Source organism: Homalodisca vitripennis, chromosome 4 (genome assembly GCF_021130785.1).
Source record: "Homalodisca vitripennis isolate AUS2020 chromosome 4, UT_GWSS_2.1, whole genome shotgun sequence".
In the NCBI taxonomy this organism is placed as follows: domain Eukaryota; kingdom Metazoa; phylum Arthropoda; class Insecta; order Hemiptera; family Cicadellidae; genus Homalodisca; species Homalodisca vitripennis.
This window is the reverse complement of record NC_060210.1, coordinates 157,711,727-157,736,937: the sequence shown is the minus strand read 5'-3', so window position 1 is coordinate 157,736,937 and position 25,211 is coordinate 157,711,727. Positions and strand designations below refer to the sequence as shown.

The window sequence follows — 25,211 nt, the reverse complement described above, 5'->3', positions numbered from 1 at the left end:
TATAACAGTGTCTTTGATAACCCTTTGCTTGTTATTGTAAACCGTCCAACATTCAAAATTCCATCTAGCTTTTAATTTCACCTTCACCACAGGAATAATGTATGATGCCACTATCCATGTGGAGAAAGTCTGGTATTCAAGTGCTCCTTTATTTCCTTTATCTGAGAGCTTGTTTTCAGATTACGTGACCTGGCACCCAAACAAAGTTTACAACTACCCCTTCAGATTGAAGGGAGCTCCAAATATCAGGAACAAGAATGTTCCTTGAGAATGTTATTTATTGCAAGCCACTAATAGAGCCATATATATGAAGAAGCCTTTGGGAAGTTGGAAGCCTTACAGACTGTCCGCAGGGACAAAGCGCACCCAGTATGTGAAATTTTCTTTCAAGCTGTCAGTTATAAACAATATTGCATGGTGTGATACTGTGTATTATTTGACGGAAATCTTGCCTGTACACCGCTTATGGTGTAGACATCTTAAAATTTATCAAACAGAAATTGATGGAAAATTTCAAAATGCTCCATGGTGGAATGTTGCATGAAATGCATTGTTAATTAAATACATAGAGATATATTAATAAGTACAGAAATTTCCATTCATAAGTAAGGTACAAACTAATCTTGTGAATATTGTACATTCACATTGTGTATGAGGTGATTCTTGTATACTTGATACAATCTAATAACACATCAATGCACAAAATCACTGAGGAAGCACATTGGCAACATAAATAGTTTGACATAACCTGCTGCATCTGAGTCATGATTAAAGTTAAGTTTTATTAGTGTCAAATAATTGCTTATCAGTAGATATTCAATAAAAAAAATTGAACAAACATTTTGGAAGTGTGTGTGTAAAACATTATTTTAATGTGACAATGTTGTATGGATATCCACAGGAATACTCAACAATACCTGAATTAATTTAACTAGAAATTAGTTATCTGCACCAGATATTCTCCTTTTGGAGGTTTGCTGTCTAACCTTCAGAGATTAGGCATCTGAGAGATTTTAGAAATTCTGTATTACACGTCATACTAAAAAAATATAACTGTGTATTTGTTACAGTTGAAATGAATACTGATTTCTCTTAAATTAACTAGTAATTATTATTACAACAAATTGGTTTCAAGATCTGAATCCTACAATATGATAATTACCCCACCGATTGGCATCACACTCATTACTATATATTATTATTTATTATAAATAATATTTTTCATAAAGAGCAACTTTTAATTTGATTTAAGTAATTTCAAGCATGACTTGATGCTTTGTATATTTTCTGATCAAACTGGAAGGCTCTCAGAAAGGTTTAACCCTTTTAGTACTAGAGCATGATAAAAAGTTTGTCCGAAAATTGCAAAGATTTCTTTCAAGGTACTGCTGAAAAATGCCAAGCCTATTTCAGCAATTTTGTAACATTTTATATTAAAACATCCATAAAATCAAAACGGTTGTAGATAGGCTCTTAATATTTATTTATTTTATTTTCTTTAAAGTTAAAGTGCTTATTTAAAAGCACATAAAATTGCATGTAATGCTAATTTATTATATTAAAAAACACACAAATGGTTCTTACCAAAATATTTTTTACTATGTACAACAACTTAAATTGTACACATAAACCAACCATTATTCTATTAACCACAAAACTGTAAAGATAACACAACTTTTGTATTATTCTAGTTTTCAATTTTTCTCATAGGCCCAATCTAAACTCATGAGATTCAAAAACAGTAAAATACATAGGTTATCACTGAGTTCTGAATAAGTGAAACACTTCATTTAGAATAAGCTAGCAGAAAAATAATTTTCCTTCATAAAAACTATTAAAAAAATATTAACATTTATATGCCATTTAATTTTAAAAGTAAAAAATTAAAAACATATATTTTTTTAAATTTCATATGACCAAAATCATTTAAAAAATTATTCCACAAATTAATATAATATTAATTGAGAGAGGAAATTAAACTAAATATAAACATTAAAAATGCTGATTAATATTTTAAAAAGTACAAAATTATTTTGTTATTTTAGAAAGCAACATTTAGACTTTTTGTGTTGTTTTACACTAAATTCAAACAAAATATCTAATTATTAATCTTACAAAATTGCAACAAATATTTCTTTTCTTGTAATTTGGTTCACTCTTATTGCTTATATACCAAACAGTTTATAATATGTAAAAAAAATTCATGGTAGAACTTTCATTGCCAACATCCACATATATGGACGTTGGCAATAAAAGGTTTAACACAACTAATAATTAAGTGAGTAGTATATGAAACAATATTCTTAGATAGTGTTCATAAAAAATCAGGGCACTCAATCACAAATCATTAACCTCCTTTCAATAACTCATTGACAAATTTAATGATGTGGTCTTCGTTATGATCTTGTGTAAACCAAAAACTAAATAAAAATAAATCTGTATCTTTTATTTAATATCACACAAATCCTTGCATTTTGTGTTACAGAAACCGTAGACCATGGGCGCTTCCCCTACAATTAGTGTATAATAATTACGTATTATTATTATGTATTTGTAAATCATAAATTACAACCCTAGTAAGAAAGGTTCAAAACACAACAAACAATGAGCAATGCTGGACTGGGCTGCCACCTGCAACCCAGCAGACATTGGCACTGTGCTGAAGTGTTCAACACTTTTGTTCTTTTTCTTACATTTTTTCCCCAGATTAAATTACATAGAATGTTAAAGGAAGATTCTAGAAATTATGATCACTAATAAATCGACAAAGAAAGGCAGAGAAATATAACAAAGAATCTTAAAATTAATGGTGATGAAGATTCATAACTCTTGCACACAAAGGCTTAATGTATAAAGAATAAAATTTGAATCATAAGTTTACCTTTAAACCTATAAATAACAATGTTGAAAAGATTCGAGTCATACTTTCATCCGAAAAGCTATTAATCGCAAATATATCAAAATGTCTTAAAAATCTTGCATAGACATCCTGCCTGCTCCCTCCTGGTGGACCCATTGCAGTGAGGATGAGCAAATCCTGCAGATAAATTTTGGAAGTGTCTTTCAAGTCATACCTGTCGCAAAAAAACAAATATTTTATGAAAAATTTTAATGTTTTACCATTATATTTTTTAAAGTCAAATTCTACACATAAAAACATTTCATGATATAACAGTGTTCTTATGTGTTTTACAAGCAGCTTTTTGCTTGTAATAATTTACAGACTGTTAATTGAGATAGAAGAAGCCTGAATCCATTACAATCAATATATTACTCATTTAAGTTGTAGGTAAAAATATTTATACTTTTTAAGACAAAGAAAGTAATTAACATGTCTTTTATCATTGTGATGACTAAAAATAAATTATAAAGGAATATTCTCACTGTACATAAATTTAATTTTTCTAATAAGGCAGTTAAGTTAATCTTCAGTAAAAAGTGTATTTTTCAGTGGCATTTTGAATACACCCCTTAAACTGTATTTTATTAGTTACATAAAGTATCTACAAATTCAATTCTATATAATATTGAAATTGGAGTTGAAATGAAATGATGGCCATATTGTTAGATTGCAGGCTTACGCCACCGTTATTACTAACATAAAAAATTTTCTTGTTCAAGCCACGTAGAAACATTCCTTACATTCTTGAAATATTTTGGTCTCACTGTGGATGGCTCTTAAGAAAACAGATGTAAAACTGAAACTGAATTCAACTGAACTGAAAATTTGAAGAATTTAATTGTGTAAACAATGTTTCAACATAGTTTAAACCAGAAATCTCAGATATTGGTTATGAGTATTGTTTATTGTAGGAGAATGTCAAAGGGATTTTATGTTAATGGTTCAATTTATATCTTACAGTAAACTTATGATATTTGCGTTAATATTGTGTGTAAAAACTGGAAAACAAAGTGAGATATAAATATAATTTTCTTAACTTGTATTTTCTCTAAATAACTATTAGCTCATTCATCCCAACAACAATAGCTAGTTACTAGTTTGATATTCTCAGAAGACATTATGTATTTATAAAAAAACTGAAAACGGATAATACCTATGTTTTCCTGTCAATTATCAGTGCAATAAGCTACCTCCAACCAATGTAGACAGAATGTTTCAAAAATGAGATCTATTAATAAAACGTTTTTAACTTACATACTCATGAACTATTTATTATTTTAATTCATCTATTCAAACATTTTATACTTGTTTGAAAGCTTTAAGCTTTCAATTATATTTTTAACTAAAAATTATCTTATTTCAATATACCTAAAGATATGTAGATATAATAGCCTACTGCTAACTATTGCCATGGTAATAAATTGACCAAACTAATTACCAATGACCATGGTCAAAGTACTGACGAAGAAGTTCTATAGGAGGTTGTGCTCCATACACTTCCTTGGCTGGCATGTTCATATCATCGATAAATATTACTGATAACTTTCCCTTCTCTGGTCCATACACACCACGTCTCCTCTTCAGTAGTTTTGATATTATTAGCTCCTAAAAATAAAAACAAAATTAATGAATTCATCCAGAAAGTAAGTATGATTTTGGAAAAAAACTATTAAAATGGATGATTGTACCCTGCAAGAGCCCGATATTGGACATTTTAGTTGTATTTTATATGCCAGGACCTGATATCGGGCCTTTTAACATGGCTTATGTTTTTTGTTATTAAATGTTTAAAACATGCTCCTAAGTATCAGTATTACTAATAATGGAGATTGAAATGTTCAATTTACATAAATAATAAACTTTCTTATTGTTATTGCAATTTTCCATTATGTATCTACACGTTTTGTAAACATGGGACTATTTGTTTAGATTCTTGCATTTGCACCAGGAGCGTGCACTATGACGTCAGCTTGTTTATTTAGCAGTTGTTATTCTAACAATGATATGTTGTTATTTCTTATTTACGAGTATTACTAGTATTATTTTTTTTGTGTTGTTGGGGCGCATGGTTTTAGAGAGAGAATGACAACGAATCGTAATTTTAGTTTTCTAAAAACTGGTGTATATTTTTATTTTCCTACACTAACACGCATTCAAATTATGGTGCCCCCCTATCATTTTACTCTTTATATTTTATACAAATTATGTCTCAAAACAACTATAATACTAAAGTTATTATTATTTTGTGACATTAGTCTTCCAATTTTGAGTTTTTTTTATGTACAACTAGCATATAATAATATTTTAAAACTAAAACAACTCTGGATTTGTATGAAATATATTCCTAGAAAGTGTAATGATACATTTTATGCAGTAAACTTCCATTTGTTCTATATGAATACATAATTAAACTAATAACGACAACTGTGTATTGGGCCAATTTACACATTAAAATTAAATTACATAAATTGTCTAACATAGTTGTACATAATTCTTCTTTGAGTCTAGTCATTAGAATGGTGTTTATATGTACAAATTATTTTTTTTTTTTAATTCATCTTATTATTTAGATTCTTTCATTAATATGACCTTTTAATAAAGGTCTGTTATTTAACCCTTTGACTGGTGGTTTTTTTCTCAGTAAGAGTGCCCTAAAAAGCAAGTTTAAAATATTTTTGATTTTTTTTTAGGTGATTTGGGTTTTTGCAAGAGAAGTGTTATAAAGAACACTCAATTAAACATTTTTGATATTTTTTGGTGTATTTATATATAAAGTGATCTAATTATGCACAAAAGTTATTATATTTACAAAACATAAGTATAAGATAAAATATGCAGTATTTTCTCATAAACATACTAAGGTACAAGTTAGTAACAGTACACAAGTCTCTTCAGAAATCTTTGATGGTATAAAAGGAGGGGAAACAGTCAGGCACACAAAGCGAAATATAGTAATCGCGGCACATCCATGTCGTGTTCTGGCGATGATGCTCGGCGACGCTGGTCCAACTGCACACGTGGCAATTCCTTCTTGACTTGTGCTTCTTATTATTAACACGAATGGTGGCAGTAAAATGCCGGGCAGTGAGTCTCAGGGGAGATCTCAGCCAAAAAAATCATCTAAAGTCTTTCTCTCGCCATTTTACACATTCAGTAATTACACAAATACCAGCATTTACTTACTCACAGTAAATATGCGTAATCAGATCAACTGGTAACGCAAAATTGAGGTTACAAAATGTATTCAATATGCAAATAGAAATAGAATTAGCTGATTACTTTGAACGACTTATTGATTAAAGTCATATGGCAGTAAATTAGGTCTAAAAGAAATTTAAAAAAGAGCAACTACGGTCTAGTGGGAGCAAGAAAACTACTTGAAAGTGTTTTTAATTATTCCGTTAGATTACATACGTGTTCAGACAAGAGATTATTCATCACGAATAATTATTGTGAAAACTGTTTGACACCATAGCTCTTCCCGCACAGCTATTGAGATTACTGCGGGTAGCATATGTGCACTCCTAAATTTGTTTCAGGTTTAATAGTCAAGGGGTTAAGAAACCGATAAATTAGTATAGTGATGGAAATTAATTATAAATATAAACAAGTTCATCTCTTTATCTCCAACCACTTTGTTTACTTTCAGAGAGCAATACATTCATTCTTATTATAAACGTTGGGATAAACCTACAAACCAAGATAAATAAACCTACTGCCTGTGCAACAATATTCTAGGAACTTGCATAAGCCATGTGGACCTTCTGGGTTTCTCTCTTCAATTAGTCACAACCCCAGAGTCTCACAGCAGCTGTGGGTGGGACATTACTCTCAAACACATGATCAAGAGATTATCTAAGTCTATATGTATTTGTACCTGACATCTTAATTGTAACTGTAGCCATAGATGAAGAAAGTAGAATTACAAAGTAATTATAAAATTAATGGTAATTAATTAGAAAATACAGTTTAACTTGAGTTTTTTTTATATTAAAGTTGATTAATTTTACCTGGGTCAAGTTTGCTGAAATGCTGGTAGTAAAGGTTAAAAATGCTGGAGAAAACTTGTCCAAATCCAACTCGTGCATCAACATTTTCTGTACATAAAAACTCTTTCCTGTGCCTGAAGGGCCAACTAGGAGTGTAGGGATTCTATGACGGATATGCATCTCTAAGACATGGAAATACCTGTTATATGAAAAAAAAATACTTATTTAATTCAAAATAAAATTATATTTAATTTTTTAAATTATATGACATTAATTACCTAAGATTATCATAAGTGATTATCATTAAACCATTTTAATGTATTAGCACTGTTGTTTTAATTACAGATCAAAGTTATCCTAAGGACTGAGTGAATAATATTAGGGTTTATACTAGGGGTGCGTACCATGTAAATTTACTGGATTGGTGAAAAGATGAAAAAGAGAACATAATAAACAATAATAACATGGCTATGGTAGGTAGAGTTCATTCCACGTAAATGTTGATTTTAGTTCCATTTCAGTTTCTGCTAGTGCAAATCTGATGCTGTCACAGACTTGACTCCTGGAATCTAAAATCCATATCCTTCTGAAGAGATCCAAAAAGGTCGGTGATGAAGAATGTTAATGAAGATAATAGAAAGACAACGAAACTAATTGTAATATTAATGTGACATCCTGTAAAAACAAAATAAATACTTTAACATAAATGAATGAACATAATGACGACCTTAACTTTGGTTTTTTTTTACTGATTCCAATCAAACTTGGTATGAGATGATTGTTAAAGAATGAACCTAGTTTCACATAAACATAGTCATCTTGTTTTTTAAGACTCAAGAGCATAAATATTTATGTTTCTTTTTAATTCATTACTAGCGTATGAATTGTTTCTACACATATAACATGTACTTCAGCCCATGCCCTGATGCTCCTGTTGTTAAAGGCATTTGATAGTACAAGATTTAATCTGTGCCTAGCACAGTGCAGATATAATGCTCTTGGCTGAACTTTTTTAGGACACCGTGAATGCTTTGATTATATCATTAGCCCACTTCAAATAATAACAATTTTTCAAGATGGTTTTATATATATATATATATATATATATATATATATATATATATATATATATATATATATATATATATGTATAAACTAAAAATATAAAACTCCTCCTTATATAATGACAATCTGTTTGGTTGTGTTTTTTTATGGTTTCTTCAATTAGAAACAGCCAAAGTTTACATACTTTAAAATCCTTTTAGAATATAAAATGTTTTTCGAAAATCTTTTCTTGTAAGCAACACACATTTACAATTATCTCTTGGTTTTATACATACTTTGCAGTGTCAACAGTAGGAACCAATGTTTGCTGCAGGTTTATAGTCTCTTCAATCTTCATGTTTCGCAGTACATCTGGCCAATACTTCCAAGTTCCTTTTCCAGAATAATTGTAGTAGTAGTCATGGATCAAACCCTCTGAAGGTATTGATATGTCTATCGGATCAATTGTTTCTGGTATTGGGTAGTCTTCATTGCTTCCTGCATAAATTACAAATATTTTTAATAGATTTTTAGAAACAAACTGATTGTGATAATATGTGCCAATTCTAACAACCGCTGGCAGTTTGAATTGTTTTTTTCCTCTACCAAGACACCCGCTGAGGCTGATGTAATGACTCCAAAAACCTTTTCAACTCAACAAAGTTTTATTTATATCGTTGTAGTGTTTTGTGTGTAAGTAAAAAGTTAAAAAAACATACAAATAAATTATTTGCTTTCATTGTATAAAAACTTAGTGACAAATTTGTATTGCCAAAAAACTTATGTTGAATTCTCTTGTATACTTACAATAAAGAAACAAAAGGAATATTAATTACTAGATGACAATAAAGAAGAAGATTTTCAGAAGAAGAATGAAATAAGAATTTAAATTGCATTTTTTATACGTTTACTAGTTAATGAGTTGTGTTTTTTTTAACTACTCAAATTGCCAGCAACCTATGGTGATTACATATTTCAGAAGTGTTAAACAAGAATTTAGTTAATATGGAATCAGTTACTGGATATAGTCTTAACAAATTCATATTAAAAGCTTATCTATCTCAATCTGAAAAATCAAAACTTATCCATTTCCAACATGAAATTTGTGTGAATAACCGTAGGTAAGACTTTTTTTTACTTAGGATAAGCTGAGGAAACCTCTCATTGTACTCAGTCCTAAAAGGACCTTTGCGCTTGTTTCCAGAGTGATAGGATATTCAGGATAGATAAGGTTGGCGTTATAATGGCCGCCTACTGTCAAGATCACATGAGGAGGGATCTCATCTCAGTCATGTAACCTTGGAAGAAGAGGATGCTAAATAAGTTAGCTCCCTGTTCCAGCTTCTTCCAGTCAAAGAAGGTAGGAAACAGTCCTCCCTCATGTTTAAATTACCAACAGCCTCTAACACTAAGGGAGGTCCACCCACTCTAACAGTCATCCTCCGCAGTAAACGTGATTTATCGTTCAATCCGTATAACCTATTATCTCGACACCTGAGGTTAGTAACGTTCCGCTCCTGGATATCCATGGGTTTGTCCAGATGTAAATCACATGTTGTATTTTGCTGTAACCTGTGTAGGTTGAAATGGAAGATATAGAGTAGACAGAAGTAAACTTTCCTGAGGGAGAACATTATTAGTTTACTTACTTTAAGAATAACTGAGTATATACCTTTCCAAATCTCCTTGTAATATATATCAAACAGCTCTTTAGATGTTGTATTGAGAGCACCACCAATGCCCCAAACTCCTGCAAACAGGCAAGACACCTGGACCCATATTAGCAAGTGATTTAGACTTGGGTTGAGAGCACAAGCATCCCTTAGCAGCATGTCTACTAAGTTGATTGTAGTCCTAGTAAAATTAAAAAAATTAATAGAATTTTACAAATTCACTTGCATAACAATTGTATATTATTTATTTTGGACATTCCATATTTAAATGCTATTTGGCATTTTACATTTATACATATTTTCCTTGGCAGTATGTACAAAAAAGACTGGATACTACATTTTTCAACCATGATCTGTTAAAATGGCTGCTGGACAAAATCATCTTATCCAATTATGTTTGTTGTGTTACAAGTAAGGAGATAGGTATTAACCATTTATGTTCCATGGCTATGCAAACTTCATTTAAATGTCTGAGTTTATTCTGAACACTGATTTTTTCTACCACCAAACGGCAACATACAAGCATGTTTATTATGAGTTGATGGCATGGAACACCTAATAGCGAAGCAGCAGCTGGTGTATACAGCTAGAAAGTACACAAATCACTTTGTTACTTGTTGTTTTCAAACTTATCATGGTTCTTGATTATTTGATTTGTATACTCTAAATGTCAAGAAGGATGCCATGCAGTATGTTTAACTAAGCATACTTTCAAGAAAGATTGAGCAATGATTGTAAACAGAATAAATATTCAGTTATTTGTAAGTATTGTTTTTATCTTCATTAAATGATTATGTGGTACTTTTATATGTACTGTATCTGTTGATTCTCCTCTACATGCAACGTAATCACAATCTGTATTTTTTAGTCACTATGTTTGATAAAAATACTGTTTTTGTAAATACTAAATAAGTTATCTTCCTTATAACTCTTTTTATTTTTGCTCAATACACTTAGAAAGTTTTCTTGTAAGTAATATACTCCTTACGGTTTCTTTAATTAGAAAGAAATATAATAGTTATCCATCTACTATGCTCAAATGTCAGTAGGCAATTTAATTAGAAACACTTCAAAAATATTAAGGGTGTACCTTGTAAAACTCAAATTATGAATTACTTTGTAAATCTTGCAAATTTTGAGCAGTCTTTTTTTATCAAATGCAACTTGAAGCAATTTAGTCATATTGAAAACAGATTTTTGTCATGGTCCATAAAGGGTAACTCTTGAACCAATCAAATCTACCAAAGTATAGAATTCACTGACAATTGTAAGAGATAAATAATCTTCTTTCTGTACAAGTACTAATTGTGCAAACTTTTTACTTTTTTACAAAAACTGAGTGAAAATGTTTAGAATGGCAAAAGGTAACAAAAGTACCAAGCTGGTCAAGGAGACAAAACCGTCTTTTGTTATGACAATGTATGTCAGGAAACAGATATTTAATACATGAAAGATAAAATTCCAAATATTTACCACAATTTTTTGAATTTGGTAAATATTTATGACATTAAAACACCATGAGTGCCTACGTCTCACACTACTTGACACTACCTAGGTGTTTCTCACAGATAGGGCTAACAATATTAGCAGCTAGGGAACATCTTATCTCTTGTGTATTTTATTCACATTATTTTTTATATCCATTAGTTTTGTATTCACTTTTTGCATAAAATAATTAAAATTTACTGTCCCACTGCGAAAGGAATATTCGTTAATAAAAAATAAAAATTGTGAATGCAGTTGCCTATCTACAATAACTTCAAGTTCAATTTTGGATATTGCTCTTTTATTAGCCACACTTTCTTTTAAAGAAAGTGTGGCTTTCTTCAAAACAATTTTTTTTATTTAAACGCTTAAAACTAAAACAATAATGCAGCAATTTTCTCAAATGCAAATTTTATCACCTGCACAGAGCAAATTTTATGTGGGATTGTACAATACATGTAAAATACTTTTTTTTATAAATAGGGTTTTATATAAAGTTTATTTAAATTAGTATACTCTGAGAGACTTACATTTTAACTAATTACAGGATTTCTTTGAGAAGATTTCCTATTGAAAAAAAACACACAAATAATATAAAAGCAAACAAACTTTCATGCCATCTAGCTCATGTTGATTAATTAGAATTTGTAAACGTTTTAAGCACAAGTAATAAAGCAATTTATTTCTATGTATAGCTTACGAGTGTTTTACAACCACACAGAGTCAATTAAAATATAAAATTTAAAGGTTAACAATAAATATACACTCCTTTTTAATATTGTTTAAAAATGATCATGTATTTGTTATTGGATCTACATTAAATGTTTTTGTATACTTACAGATAACAAAAACTTGCAATTATTCTATGTTAACACAACTACTACCTACTTGTCTCAACATATTGTGGTAATGAAGAATTTAAACTAATAGTATCATTGGTATTTATGTATATATGCATGTTTACATTATTTTATACTATTATTAGTGTATTACACTATTTTATTATATTAATCAAATTAAATTTCTTTATTCACACAATAGAACTACAACAGTTTTCTATGTATATCAGTAATAGTATTTATAACGATAAAATCAACTAATCCATACATGCAAATATACATTCAAAGATTCTGTTTTGTGGGAAATTAGATTATTGGTGTCAAGAAGAGCCTCTGATAAATACTTCCAGTGAGGTGACATTTCTGAAGACCACACTTGGGACTGATTTAATGTTTTGAGAGGCATGTTAAAAGGTTTAGGGACTAAGTAATAAACAGAATTTAAAAAATATTGTCTACTATGTTTAGGTGAAGTTTATTTCCTGTATTATAACTGTGATTGGGAGTAGTGAAAATATTACAGTTGTTGCATACAAAATCCATGCGATGTTACTGTATATCAATATGCAGAGAAAAGTAAGGATTCCACCTGAATGAATGTGTTCCCCAACACTGTCCAACAATTCAAACCGTCACAGAGTAAATACTTGATTGAAGCTTCGAATGTCACTACAATTTTGATCCAAAGCGAAACCAACAAGATTACTCATACTTTACCTGTTTAATTTAACAACAAGTATATAGATGAAGGCGAAGTGTAGCTAAATTTTGTATAAAACTATATTAGAAAAATTTTAAAATTATTACATTTAAGAGAGTCACATACACTGATAAGTTGAATGCAAACATGGAACTAAAGTGAGCCAAGAGTTTGAGTTTGGTAGTACGGCACAGTAAAAGCACATAAAATTCAGTTTGAATGATTAAATCTGAATTAAAACTGGAGAATATCTTACTTGACAATATTTGACTCGCCAGCATGAGCAAGAAAAGTGCAATTTTTTCTGACAAAATTAAGTAGAGGAGGAACAATCCAATCAAATATTCCAAAGAGATTGTGACTGTGGTCTGTGGCCCATTCTGGAGGTGCAGACTTCAGCCATGACTCTACCAGAGGTCTCCAGCCCAGAATACTTGGCTCCATATAAATCATCCCACAGCGTGACACCGTTGCTGGAGATGCCTGGAACACATTTCCCCCTTCATACCTGTTACTGCCTATTTATAATTATATAAAATATAATGAATAAAAACCAATCAAACAAATCCACGATATTTCAAGTTTAGTTAGATCTGAACCATTCAGATCTTAAATCTGGCTTAAGCACTCAGATCTTCAAAAACTCATAATATATAAGCAACATTGTAAATTAAATTAAAAAAAACTTGAAAAAGTGTTATAGGAGCAATAAAAAATTATCAAAGAATTAATCAACAAAGAAAAGTTCAAAGGCAGGTCTTAATTAAAATAATTAAAGATTCCGAGCAACTTTACTGAGCTACAATAAATAAACCCATCTTATAAAAAGAATTTAGACTTAGTATAACCATAGGAAAGTATGAAATGAGTAATTATTGATATTTAATTGAGTAAATTGATATTTATATCAATTCGGAAAATCGATTTCTATTTGTTTTCTTACCTGACTACCCTACATGTTTATGAATTAATTTTAAAACAGTCATATTCATAAGTTATATAGTCTTAATGATTGTTTGTTTACATTAAATCTCCAACTTGTGCCAATTCATACAGCAATGAATTTAGTTAGTGTAACAACTCTAATTTAAAAAACATATTGAAAATATAAAATCCCCCTTACCTGAGCTAAATCCATAACTTCAAATATCATTGACATTGCTGATGTCATAGTTATAACTTCACCAGAATTCAAGCAAAGTTTTTTGTTATCATCAAGAACAGTATTCATATTCTCAATCCAAACTGCGTCTATTGGTCCATCAAATATTATCCACTTACGATCACTAGTCTCTGACTTGGCAAACTCTCTAGTAATAAAATAATACTTATTAAACCTTTAAAATCTAACTATAACATGGACTGTTTCTCCAAACAGAATTATGTTTTTTAAATTACTATTTATTAAAGTTTTTTCTAAGTGAATAGATATGATATAATAGTTTCAAGATGTTGAAAAAGATTGTATAAGTGTAAATTATCACTACCATCACAATGATAATTCCTATTAAATGTAATATCAAAAAATCTGAATTATCTTCATTAACAATCATTAAGATTACAAAAAAAGTAATTTGATAGAATTTTCATGGTTGACCTCATGTCAGTTCTAGAATGTTCATTGCAGAAATTCTTCAAAGAGAGTAAAAAGGTTGGTCCATGAGCCATTCTTTCAGTCCTGGCTTTTAGTGAGTCCTCTCTTGTGTTGCACGCTTTTTGTGCTAGTGTGTAGTGAAGTTTCCTGCCAATGCAGGATGGCGTGAACCAGAAAATATATGATACTAAAATATTATTAAAATAATAAATAAATCAATATATAAATATATACATTATTTTTGTATTTGTCACATATGCATTTAAAAACCAAACTAACATATGATCGAAATGACCAAACGACTTTTATTTACGGCATAGTATGGGATCATTGTCCAAATCATAAAATGCATCATGTATGTAGTCTTTCAGTTCTTTAATAGTATGAGGCTTTCGAGAATAAACAGAGTCCTTGGACTACTCCCCATATTAGGAAAAAATCCCATTGGTGTGATATCTGGTGAACGTGGGGGCATTGTCAAGTATCTGCTGCCCTTCGACCAATAACTTTTCTTTGGAAACATTCCGTTTTAACTAAATCGCGAATGGCAGTGGCGTAATGTGGTGAGCACCATTGTGTTGAAAGTAAAGTTTCTTGAAAGTTTTCCTGCAAACCGTTCATGAGTCCTGGTACCCTGCCGTAATTCTGAAAGCAATATCCAAAATATTTATTCTCCTGTCACTGTTCCCTCTTCAAAAAAAATATGTCGCAAGTACGCCCAAATGATTATATTGCCACCCCAAAACACTCACACCAGGTTGATTCCAGCTGTTGCTCTAACAAAAGCCTTCTTTGATTGGTCAGTATACCAATAATTACAGTTATGTCTGGTTAACTTGTCCGCTTAACTTAAAATTGGCCTCGTCATACCGACCAAATAATTTTATTAAAAAGGTTAGGATCATGTTTATTGTGTTAGTTAAGCATCAATCCACAAAAATTGAAGTCGTCGATCTGGATTATTACATGGGTTACTCGAAGATGGTCGAGTAACCCATGTAATAAACGTGGAATGTAAGATTTATAATTCTGTTTGTGTAACATTCTTTTGCACTGACCTTCGTGATAAATCCAGCTCAGATGCTAAATCATCTGGTCGATTTTCGAGGACTTTTGGTTACAGCTAAACATACCAGCAATAAATTGTCATCAAGTTTGAGACTGTTGTTGGGCGGGCCAGACCTTGTGCATCCATAACAGATCCATGTTGATCAAATCTATCTCATATGTCCGTACACTGTTTGTCTAGATGGTGGTTTTGATCTAAAGTGTATTCCCCATTCATTAACAACTGCAGAAGCACCACTTTTATGAAATGTTTTTTAACGTGAAACATCCTTTCTTTTTTTTGTTAACATTATGACTAATGTTTAACAAAAATTCTATTAGAAAAATAATAATTCAGGGACTACAGCTTTAAACATGTGTCACATGATGAACTCACTAGTTCGATTGTTGTGTGTTTCATGCATTGTATTACCAACTTAAAAAGGCATAATTACCAACATTTAGTAATACCAACAACACGGACGAAAACTATTGTACTACTGCTCTACTGTTAATTTTTTCTTCTTTTTAACCAACTGTCCAGTGACTTTTGCGCCACCCACTGTATATATCTTTATCTTTATTTGATTTAAAGTGTCAATAAGTATTTATTAGTCCTGCACCATAAAGAATCAAATTTTATATAAAAATTTAAAATACACTTAAAAAATTAAACTAAAACAACTAATCCACACCAAATCTTTTAGACAAGCATTGTAAGTTTCAGTAATTGTAACTAATTCTTTAGAGTTTCGATAAAAATGATTACTAAAATAAAGTCAATTTGGTTTATACTTTAAAAAAAAAAAAAGAACTAAAAAAATAAAATAAGACTAAAAAAGAATAAAAAAAAAAAAAGTCAAAAAGTTAATAATAAAAAAAGAAAAAAAAATAAAACTTAAATCAAAAACTACAAACAAAAAAACAAAAAAAAACCCTTTGGGTAGCCAAGGGCCGATATTAAATCGGCTTTCACTATATTTAACCAAAGCGTGCCGAGAGCCGATATTTCGCCCTTTTACGTTTAACCGAAGTGTGTGCCGAGAGCCGATGTTTTCGGCCCATACGTTTTAAAACACCGAAGTGTGCCGCGGGCCGATATTTTCGGCTTTGCGATTATATAATTATTTTTTTTTAAATCATATAGTGACGAATCGTCATAACAGATACATCAAACGAAAGGGGAAGATTTACTTAACAAATTGATAAATAAGTTTTGTTATATAGTATAAGGTCCAGGACAGTATGTGTCAAGTGCACCCAGGGTTGCCACCTTGACTGGTCTCCCCCCCCGCCACGAGTGTAAATAGACTGAACGTTTTATGTAACAATGTAATATATTTATATAGAGACATTTCTTTGCATAGTTTTTTATAGACTTAGTAACATTTTTTCAATAGGCCTATGCTATAGACTAAACTATAGGCACAAAAAAATAGTGAGTGACTTGAAGATTGGAACTTTTTCTGCCTTTCAATAACTGAGGGTGAGTAAAAGCAAATAATATAATAAAATAGGCTATTTGTCATGATTTTATTTTTTGTGAACATGACATTAGGGTCCTAACCAATGTTTTTTTTCAACCATCTCAATGCTAGTTTAATAAATATAGTTTTTGTTTTTTAGAAAAGTCCATACAAATAATAACATGCCCTTACATTACATTGTCAATATTTTTTAGCATTTTAGTCCAAATGTGAAAGTTTTATTAAAAATCTTATAAAACTTTTATTTGTCAATATTTCTTTCTGAAATTGCTATATTGTGTTCATAATTATACATAATAATGTAAAAATGTAACATATGTTTAGCATAAAAATAGTAAAATAATATAAGTTTTTCTAATTAAAAAAATAAAATAAATAAAAATCTTTTTTTATTTTTATTTTTTTTTATAGTTTACTTATTTATATTTTTAGGATATATCTATAAAACTTTGTTATTACATAACAGTATATTTCATAACCTACAAAACAAAACATAAATTGTACAATTATTTATCGGTATTTAGGATAGGAGTTTATACAATTTTTAGTCTACTAACATAACAAAATAGCTGTTCTTGTGCTTGGCACACTGGCTGTTATGAGGCCATTACCACTGGCACTCAATGAAACACCCACATCAGCTCACATGCATGGCATTTCTCTTACTCAAAACGAATCTAGAATTTTTGCTTGGCATCCAAACAGGGTTAAAGACGAAAATAAAGTAAATTTGGTTATAAAGTTTGGTTCCTTTATTAATTTTATAGGTCAAACAAAATTGGACTCTTTAGATCAATACACAGTTTTTAGGTGTGTTAAGGTGATTATTGTTATTATTTAGAGTTTTATGTATTACCATTAAGATGTGTTAATAACGACTCATATCTTTTGCCTAGAGATGTCTTTAGTTTGTTCAGCGCAAAACGTTGCTTATTTCTTACTTAACCTATTCTAACATGTTTTTTTTTATTTAACTTGCTATAGATAAAAAATGCTTTAGATTTTCTAACTTGGATAAAATAATAATTACAAGTGCTTAAAGCATTGTGTTTACAGTTTTGTATTCAATTGGGGAACAAATGTGGAAAATATTTGGGGGTATGGATCTCAGGTGGGCCAGTTGATGTCTGATTAAAGGTGCTCGGATCGGGCGCTATGTTGTTCATCTTTAATAAATATTAAGGGAACAAGGGGGGTACATAGGCAACACTGGCAGCGAAAAACTGAAAAATGCATAGTGAGCTTAAATATATTCACCATCACAATTAACAGCAAAAAGGTATTGGCAATCCATTTACTCTTAAAAACAGCACTAAAATTATAATTTCCACTGCTGTCCAATTTTGTAAGTACTACAGAAGTAAGTTGTGACACCAAGTCAAACTGATTGTACAACTAATCCCTAGTTACTGCCTTTGTTATAAGTACAAGTAAGGTCTGTAGGAGATCTCACCTAAAAGCTTTTGCGATGATACCATCTGACCACTCATGTGACACCAAGTCGAACTGACCATACAACTGACCCATAGTTACTGCCTTCGGATTCATGGTTGTAAATGTGGTTGTCTCTTCAGGTTCCCCTTGCTGCTTTAGTAAAGTCATGGATTCTGCCAATACCTAAACAATTTTAACAAGAGATTAGCCCTTTCTTATAGATATTGCCATTATTGGGAAGAGAGAACTTTTGATGTATTTTCACAACAACAAATAACCAGAAGTGTTTACTAAAACCATAATTTTGTCATTTAAGCATAACTAAAATGATACAGAAACAATAGAAATTTAAATTAGTAAAATGAAATGTAAAGTATCACTTGTATTACTATTTCGCTGCCTTCACATTATAGCCATGAACAGATTTCTTTTGGTTATATTGCATTAGATGTATGAAACCCTAAAATTAAGAGTTACTTATTATGCTAAATATACTATTCAAAATAAATATATTTTATCACTAAATCACAAAATTCACACTGTTGAATCTCAGTTTAAACTTATGTATGATTCTAGTTAGGTTAATGCAACACCTGCTCACTCAACTTTTGCTATTAATCAGTAATTTAGTTTATAACATTATTTGTTGCCGATCTGTCACAATACCTGTGAATCTTTAAGATCTTATTATTAATCCACGTCCACTTTCTGCAAACCTCTTGAAAATTTTTGTTATTTTAATTTTACAGACACAGTCATAGCCAAACAAAAAATACTGGTAGTTGAATGGCCATGTGGGAAATATTCAAGTAATTGCGGAATGGCAAAGGCCCATTTTTACACAAGCTGTAAGATATTTTTGCATGTTTCTCCAAATAAATACAAATTCATTCTATAATTCTACTCAGTACTCTGTAGAAGTGCAATTTATGAAGATACACAACAAAATGTAACTTTAAAGAAGGATACATAGGGGTTTTAAATTTGGGCAGATTTTAAAATCAAGTTTGAGATGAGATCTCAACTTTAATTACATAATCAAAATAATCAAATAATGACCAAACACAAATCTGACAAGTAAGGCTCACAATTATATTACAACTGAATTGTATGTTGATAATTAATTATGTAACAAATGTTTTATGGCTCTTATCAGCTCAAAAATTCTACAAAAAACTATATAACTAATAACTTAAACATTTTGTCTGTCAACACTATATTTATGAATTATTGCCACCAGAAAAAATACAACGGTTTAGTTTCGGAAACTTTCTTAAATTTGAAAAACAATTTGGGTTTGAGTTTGTATGTTTTTGTTCTCTCTCAACATTATAATGTTATTTCAGTATTGATCATTTTATTTTGATACTTGTGCAATTCAAAATAGTACTATAACTGAATATAAAATGGTCTAAAAATTAAATATAAGTTTAGTAAATTTGCACTTACATGTAAAGTAGAGGTCTTTCCAGCAAAAGGATTTCCAACTAACATAAAACCATGACGTACAATCATCATTTCATATGTTTGGATTAATTTGATTATAAATGATTCTTTCAGCTGCAAATTTCTTGATTCACAAACCTGTAAAACAATTGTACTAGAATTATTTTGGCAAGCTTCCATTTTACTTTAACAGACACTTGTTAGTGTCTGTACGCTATTATACATTTACTTATATTCTAAAAATTTGTATAAATTATAATTTTGTCACAATCTCAATTTAAATAACATATATTAAAAATACAACTAACAAACTAAATTTTATTAGAATGGAAATTTTACATGCTAACATAGTGGATTAATTTTCATTAAATAGTGCTCCTCATTATGTTCCATATTCAGAAAAATTCAGTAATAATATACAAATGTAAAACAGAATGTTCAGCTTAAATCAAGTCAAAACAGTTAGTTTCTGCTTGAAGTTTTCCCGAATTCCATTCAGCTGTTTACTTGGAAGGAAGAATAACTTTGTACTGAACCCAAAACAAAATAAAAAATAAATGAAAGTTTACTTATCTTTTTAAAGTTGATCAGTATTAATTACCTCCTTCATGGTTTCAATAAATTTGTCATAGTCTGGTTTCGGTATCTTCACTCCAATGAACAAATCAGAAATAATACCATCAAATAGAGGAATATCATGATTCAAGAACTTGGGCAAGTTCACATCGACTATTGAACGGAGCAATAAAATATTTTCAGATTCATCTGGAAACCTCTGTTTAAGGTTACCGGCAGCATTTAGTACTGTTTTTACAGCTCTCATGCCTATGTGAACAAAACATGTTATTCATTACAAATGCTATTTAATGGTAATGAACTTTCTGCATAGTAAAATATAAACAATTGTGTAATAATACAAGAGTCTCATGAAATAGGAGCATGTAATGTTAATGACAAAATTAATATCAAAATATGACATAGAAATAGTTAAAACACTGATAAAAACATTAAATCTGATATTTTCTTTAAAGAATAATCTAACTGTTTTGTAAGATTATAGATTAATTCATAAACTTCTTCAATGAGATCCTTTAATAGTAATAATATCATTCAAATCAAATCAAATCAACATTTATTCCTTAAACAAATGCACACTTTAGAAATACAAATTAAAATACAGGAATAATCCCCGCAAAGACTGTAGGTCTGTGAGCGGGGAGAGTTCCAACGGTAAAGTTGCACACATGAATCTAAAAATACAAAATAAAAAACTTCTTACACGTGGTACTTAATTAAATATACATTGTAGGTTTATAATTAAAAAAAAGTTAACTAATATAAATATATTCTAAAGTATATAATAACTTTGTACTATTTAGAATAATTAGATTAACAAGTGTGGAGTATCCATCAGAATATGCGATGCTGACATGTTACTAGTAATTATACTAAAAGAAACTAAAATTGTGTTAAAAATAAGGAGAACGCAACAGCCTCTCAGCAGCCTCCCAGCCAATGCGGTACAACCATCGACTCACCCTCTGTTTGTAGACAGCCACACTTTCATTCTCCATTTTTAATTCCTCTGGCAAGTTTCTAAAGATGATTTGAGCAAAATAAAAAAAGTTAATAAGTTCTGAACCATGATTTAATTTAGGGGTAATGAATCCGTAGTTAGTCCTGTGCCTTGTTGTATAGCCATACTGTATTTCTGATAAAATTTAAATCTTATTGATTTTGATGTATAATAATAAATTTTTTATATATAACTGCCTCACATTTAATACTGGAAATTCGTTGAAAAGAGTTTTAGTAGAATGACGAGATAAAAAAAGGTAGTAAAGCCAGAGTAATCTCAGTGAAACCGTAATGAACTAGAATTGTAAATAAGCTGGTAATTTCCATGATAAAAACTGGTAAACATTGACTTCTGGCAAAGCTGTTTTATTTCTAATAATAAAGTAAAAGTTATAATTAAAAGTAGTGATTTTATTCTAAAACTACTCAATTATTTTCATTCAAGTTCTGCTGAAAAATTAATAGATGAAGTATAAATAGTACATACTTCTTCTGTCTACAGGCATATTAAGCCTGGCTCTCTGTGCTTATTTATTTTTTTTGCTTTCATCAAAGCTAATTCAGTATATTATACTTAAATATTATAATAGGCAATCTTTGGAATGCCATAAAAATTAAAGATTAATAAAAATTTCTAGATATTTATATAATGTCCAGAACTAAAACAAATGGGTGTATAGTAATCTTATTCAACAGCTGTATGAATAAATAAAATGTATACAATAAAATATTCTTCATTAAGCAAAGAAGCATAAAATAATCATTACTGATTTTTGAGTTCTTAAGATCACAATAAATAATATGTGTCATAGGATTTATACTTATTACTTTAAAATTAGTAAAATTTTCTTAGTTTATTTTATACTTTTAGTTAGTTTTTCATATGGATTGATAGGATTCCTACATGGAAAACAAATTTACTATACAATGTCATTTTTTTATTAAATATCTAAATTGTAGATTTAAAATGAACTAAACATAAATATTTCACATTAATAGCAGAAATTAAATTACATTTCTGACAATAATCTATAAAAATATATGTAAACCCAAAAAACTACTATTCAGGTATTATTTTGGCATGTTTTCATTTTTCTTGAGCAGAAAATTCAAACTTTTTACACTGGATGAGCAAAGCCTATTACTCGTGGGACTTGTCTATCTGTCCGCTTGTCTGAACAATATCTTAAAAATGAACTGAACAATAGACTTGAAATATATTGCATATTGCATTTATATATTAGCAACACTGAATTTAATGATGGTGTATGTCACTCCTTGAGATTTGGCTGAGCATTAACGAATATTATTACATTGGTGTTATGGGTAACCATGATGGCAATGAGAAATAGCAGAATAAATAAAATCTGTAAAAAACTGAATCCGATAATTTGTGATTTCAACATGTGATTCTTATTCATACAGTATAAAGAAAAAGAGTGGAAAGTCAGTTTTAAAACTCAGTGACAAAATTTGATTTCATTATTTTACATTTTAACATTTTATTACAGTATTTAAATTATCTCATGTTATATAAGAGGTTTGCTGTACATTGCGATTACCGTAATCATAATGTGATTGAGACGAGAGTTGTTCCGAACACAATCTATAAGTTGTAACTATCTTGACTGAGAGTTGTCTTGCATCAATGAATCCATGAGAATACAGCTCTATTTCTCCTATCATTGCATAGTCAGGCACCATCATTGCTACTGTGCGAAAAAGAACCTGTTAAAAAACAAAAGGAGTTTACAAATTTCTTACTGGAAACTTGAATGTTATTCTATGCAGGTCTTCACTAGTGCATTCACATTTAGAATTATACTTCAAAATATTTTTGTCAAGGAATAACTGGAAAGCTGAATGGATTGTAACAATTCGTTTAACTTTTAGAGATATTAATGTGTTCAATTTAGACTGTTTTTTTATATAAAAACTTCAATTTTGCAAAAAATAATAAGGTACTAATAACAATCTAGTAAACTAAACTTTGTATACCTTGAGATTGTCTGGGAGCTCAGATCTACCAGCATAGCCTGGATTCATGGTTATACACACGTAACAAGAAGGGTTTAGGATTATCTCGGTTCCTTCAAACATAAACTTTTCCATCTTATTTCTGACTGCTTGCACTATTGACAGAATTTGTTGTGCAACAACCGATAACACTTCAACTTCAATTCTGTTGAATTCGTCAAAACATGCCCATGCTCCTGATGAGGCAAGTCCTTTGAAAAACTATGGGAACAGAGAATTTGATTTTTAATTTGCAAATGTGGTGAAATAAGTAGAACTACACTACACCAAACTGGAAACAAACCAGTAGGAAATAAGCCTGGCCAGGCTTACCAATATTCAACTTAAATCTAGATAGTCTTTGACAGAGTTTCCTATTATTCTTAATAGAAAATTTAGATCTGAAAGAAAAGCCACCTTCTGCTACCATCTCGTGCTACATCCACCATGAAGAGGATAAAGATTATGGCATTCCCTTGATCTCAGCGATTGCCATCTTAAATAAGGAGTGGCTATCACTGCTAAAACCTATGACAGTTAAAGCAAGTATGGGATGAGCACAGCTCTAGGTTTGATATTAGCCTTTGTTATTACAGATATAAATGTAATTGTGAATGTTATTGTTTAACTTTGGTTACTTAATCTTGATAAGATTTTATGAAGGCTGATTATATCGGTTATGTTTAACTTAGAAATACCACATAACATCAAATTTTTATAAGTTAAAAAAATAGTTTTAGAAGATATATATTTTTATAAAGAAGTACAGATCTGGCTCTGTTTAAGAGTACAGTCACAGGAAAATATAACATACTTTGCATATTATGATATTTCCTTTACAATTGGTTAATATTTCTTTGCCAAATCAAACAATTTTATACTGACGTTTGTAAAATCTGATAACTTGCATACCTTTCCCATAGCAATGCTGTCCAAGCCGTCAGAACAATTAAAAACTACACACTGTACGGCCAGAGCCTTGGCCAAGTCCTTGGTAGTCTCAGTCTTGCCTGTGCCTGCAGGACCTTCAGGAGCTCCATTGAGATGCAGATGGTAGGCCCCTACCAGAGTCCGGTAACAGCGGTCAGTCAGGGGCGTAATAACCAGTCTTCTAGTGGTTCCCAGGTACTCATAGAAGTAGTTGACAGTTGCATTAGTAATTCGAACAAGCATATCGTCTTCCCAATAGTACCTAAAATAATTTATCAAGGCTAAAGTTATATTTTTAAAGCATGCTACTCGTTAACAAGGAGAAGGAAAAATATATCCTTTATTATATTATATTACCTTTAAACAATATATCATTAGAGGTTGGATTCAAAAGAAAAGGTGCTTTCTTCATACTAAAAAACGTTCTATAAAGAGGAATGAACAACAAAGTAATTTATTTAACTAACTTGTGGTTTTACTGATTTATGACTACCAATAGTTATGAACCCAGGACTTTAAATAATGGCTTATTATATAGCATATGTAACCTCCCACTGAGGTGTGTGGTTGCAGAACACAAAGAATGATGGGTTTGTGTCAAATACTGAAATTAGACTGTTTATCTACTGAGTTTACTAAAAAAAATGTCAATGGTACAAAATACACTGATATGGTCAATCAGTATCCACTGTAATGCAACATCTTTGAGAAATCAGATATTTTATGTGTAATTTTGATTCTTTTGTTTTAAATTCAAATCATGTAACACATGAACAAAATTAATTTCTGGAGTTTGTGACTGTTAACAATCAATTTGAATTGAAAATTTGAATACTATTGTGTAATGATATCAAAGAGCTATCTCTACGTTATTGTTTACTTTATTTATTTTTTTACACACAGGTTGTAAAAAATGGCTCTGTAGCTCTTTTCAAACAAAGAAAGCACTGACAAAAATCTAGTTTACATAAGAGAAATATGCAGGTAGTACATGTGAAGCAAAGATGAAAAGGTATTTACTTGATACTAGTTGTAAGTCCAGTGTAA

At 30.1% G+C, this 25,211-nt stretch overlaps 1 protein-coding gene across 1 annotated transcript in view; it reads right to left on the bottom strand.

Annotated features, from left to right (window-relative positions):
- The window catches only part of LOC124360400 (dynein axonemal heavy chain 7), an 84,191-nt gene extending 59,769 nt beyond the window's left edge, over positions 1 to 24,422 (bottom strand). The window contains exons 1-13 of the mRNA XM_046814002.1: positions 24,147 to 24,422; positions 23,217 to 23,456; positions 22,781 to 22,946; positions 20,242 to 20,465; positions 19,644 to 19,778; positions 18,214 to 18,377; positions 13,756 to 13,942; positions 12,889 to 13,115; positions 9,608 to 9,789; positions 8,232 to 8,433; positions 6,913 to 7,090; positions 4,341 to 4,507; positions 2,882 to 3,074 (exon numbers count right to left, since the gene is read on the bottom strand). Coding sequence (XP_046669958.1) covers positions 2,882 to 3,074; positions 4,341 to 4,507; positions 6,913 to 7,090; positions 8,232 to 8,433; positions 9,608 to 9,789; positions 12,889 to 13,115; positions 13,756 to 13,942; positions 18,214 to 18,377; positions 19,644 to 19,778; positions 20,242 to 20,465; positions 22,781 to 22,946; positions 23,217 to 23,456; positions 24,147 to 24,407 — 2,526 coding nt within the window. The 5' untranslated portion in view covers positions 24,408 to 24,422. The remainder of the gene's footprint in view (positions 1 to 2,881; positions 3,075 to 4,340; positions 4,508 to 6,912; positions 7,091 to 8,231; positions 8,434 to 9,607; positions 9,790 to 12,888; positions 13,116 to 13,755; positions 13,943 to 18,213; positions 18,378 to 19,643; positions 19,779 to 20,241; positions 20,466 to 22,780; positions 22,947 to 23,216; positions 23,457 to 24,146) is intronic.
- Positions 24,423 to 25,211: the final 789 nt, after the last annotated feature.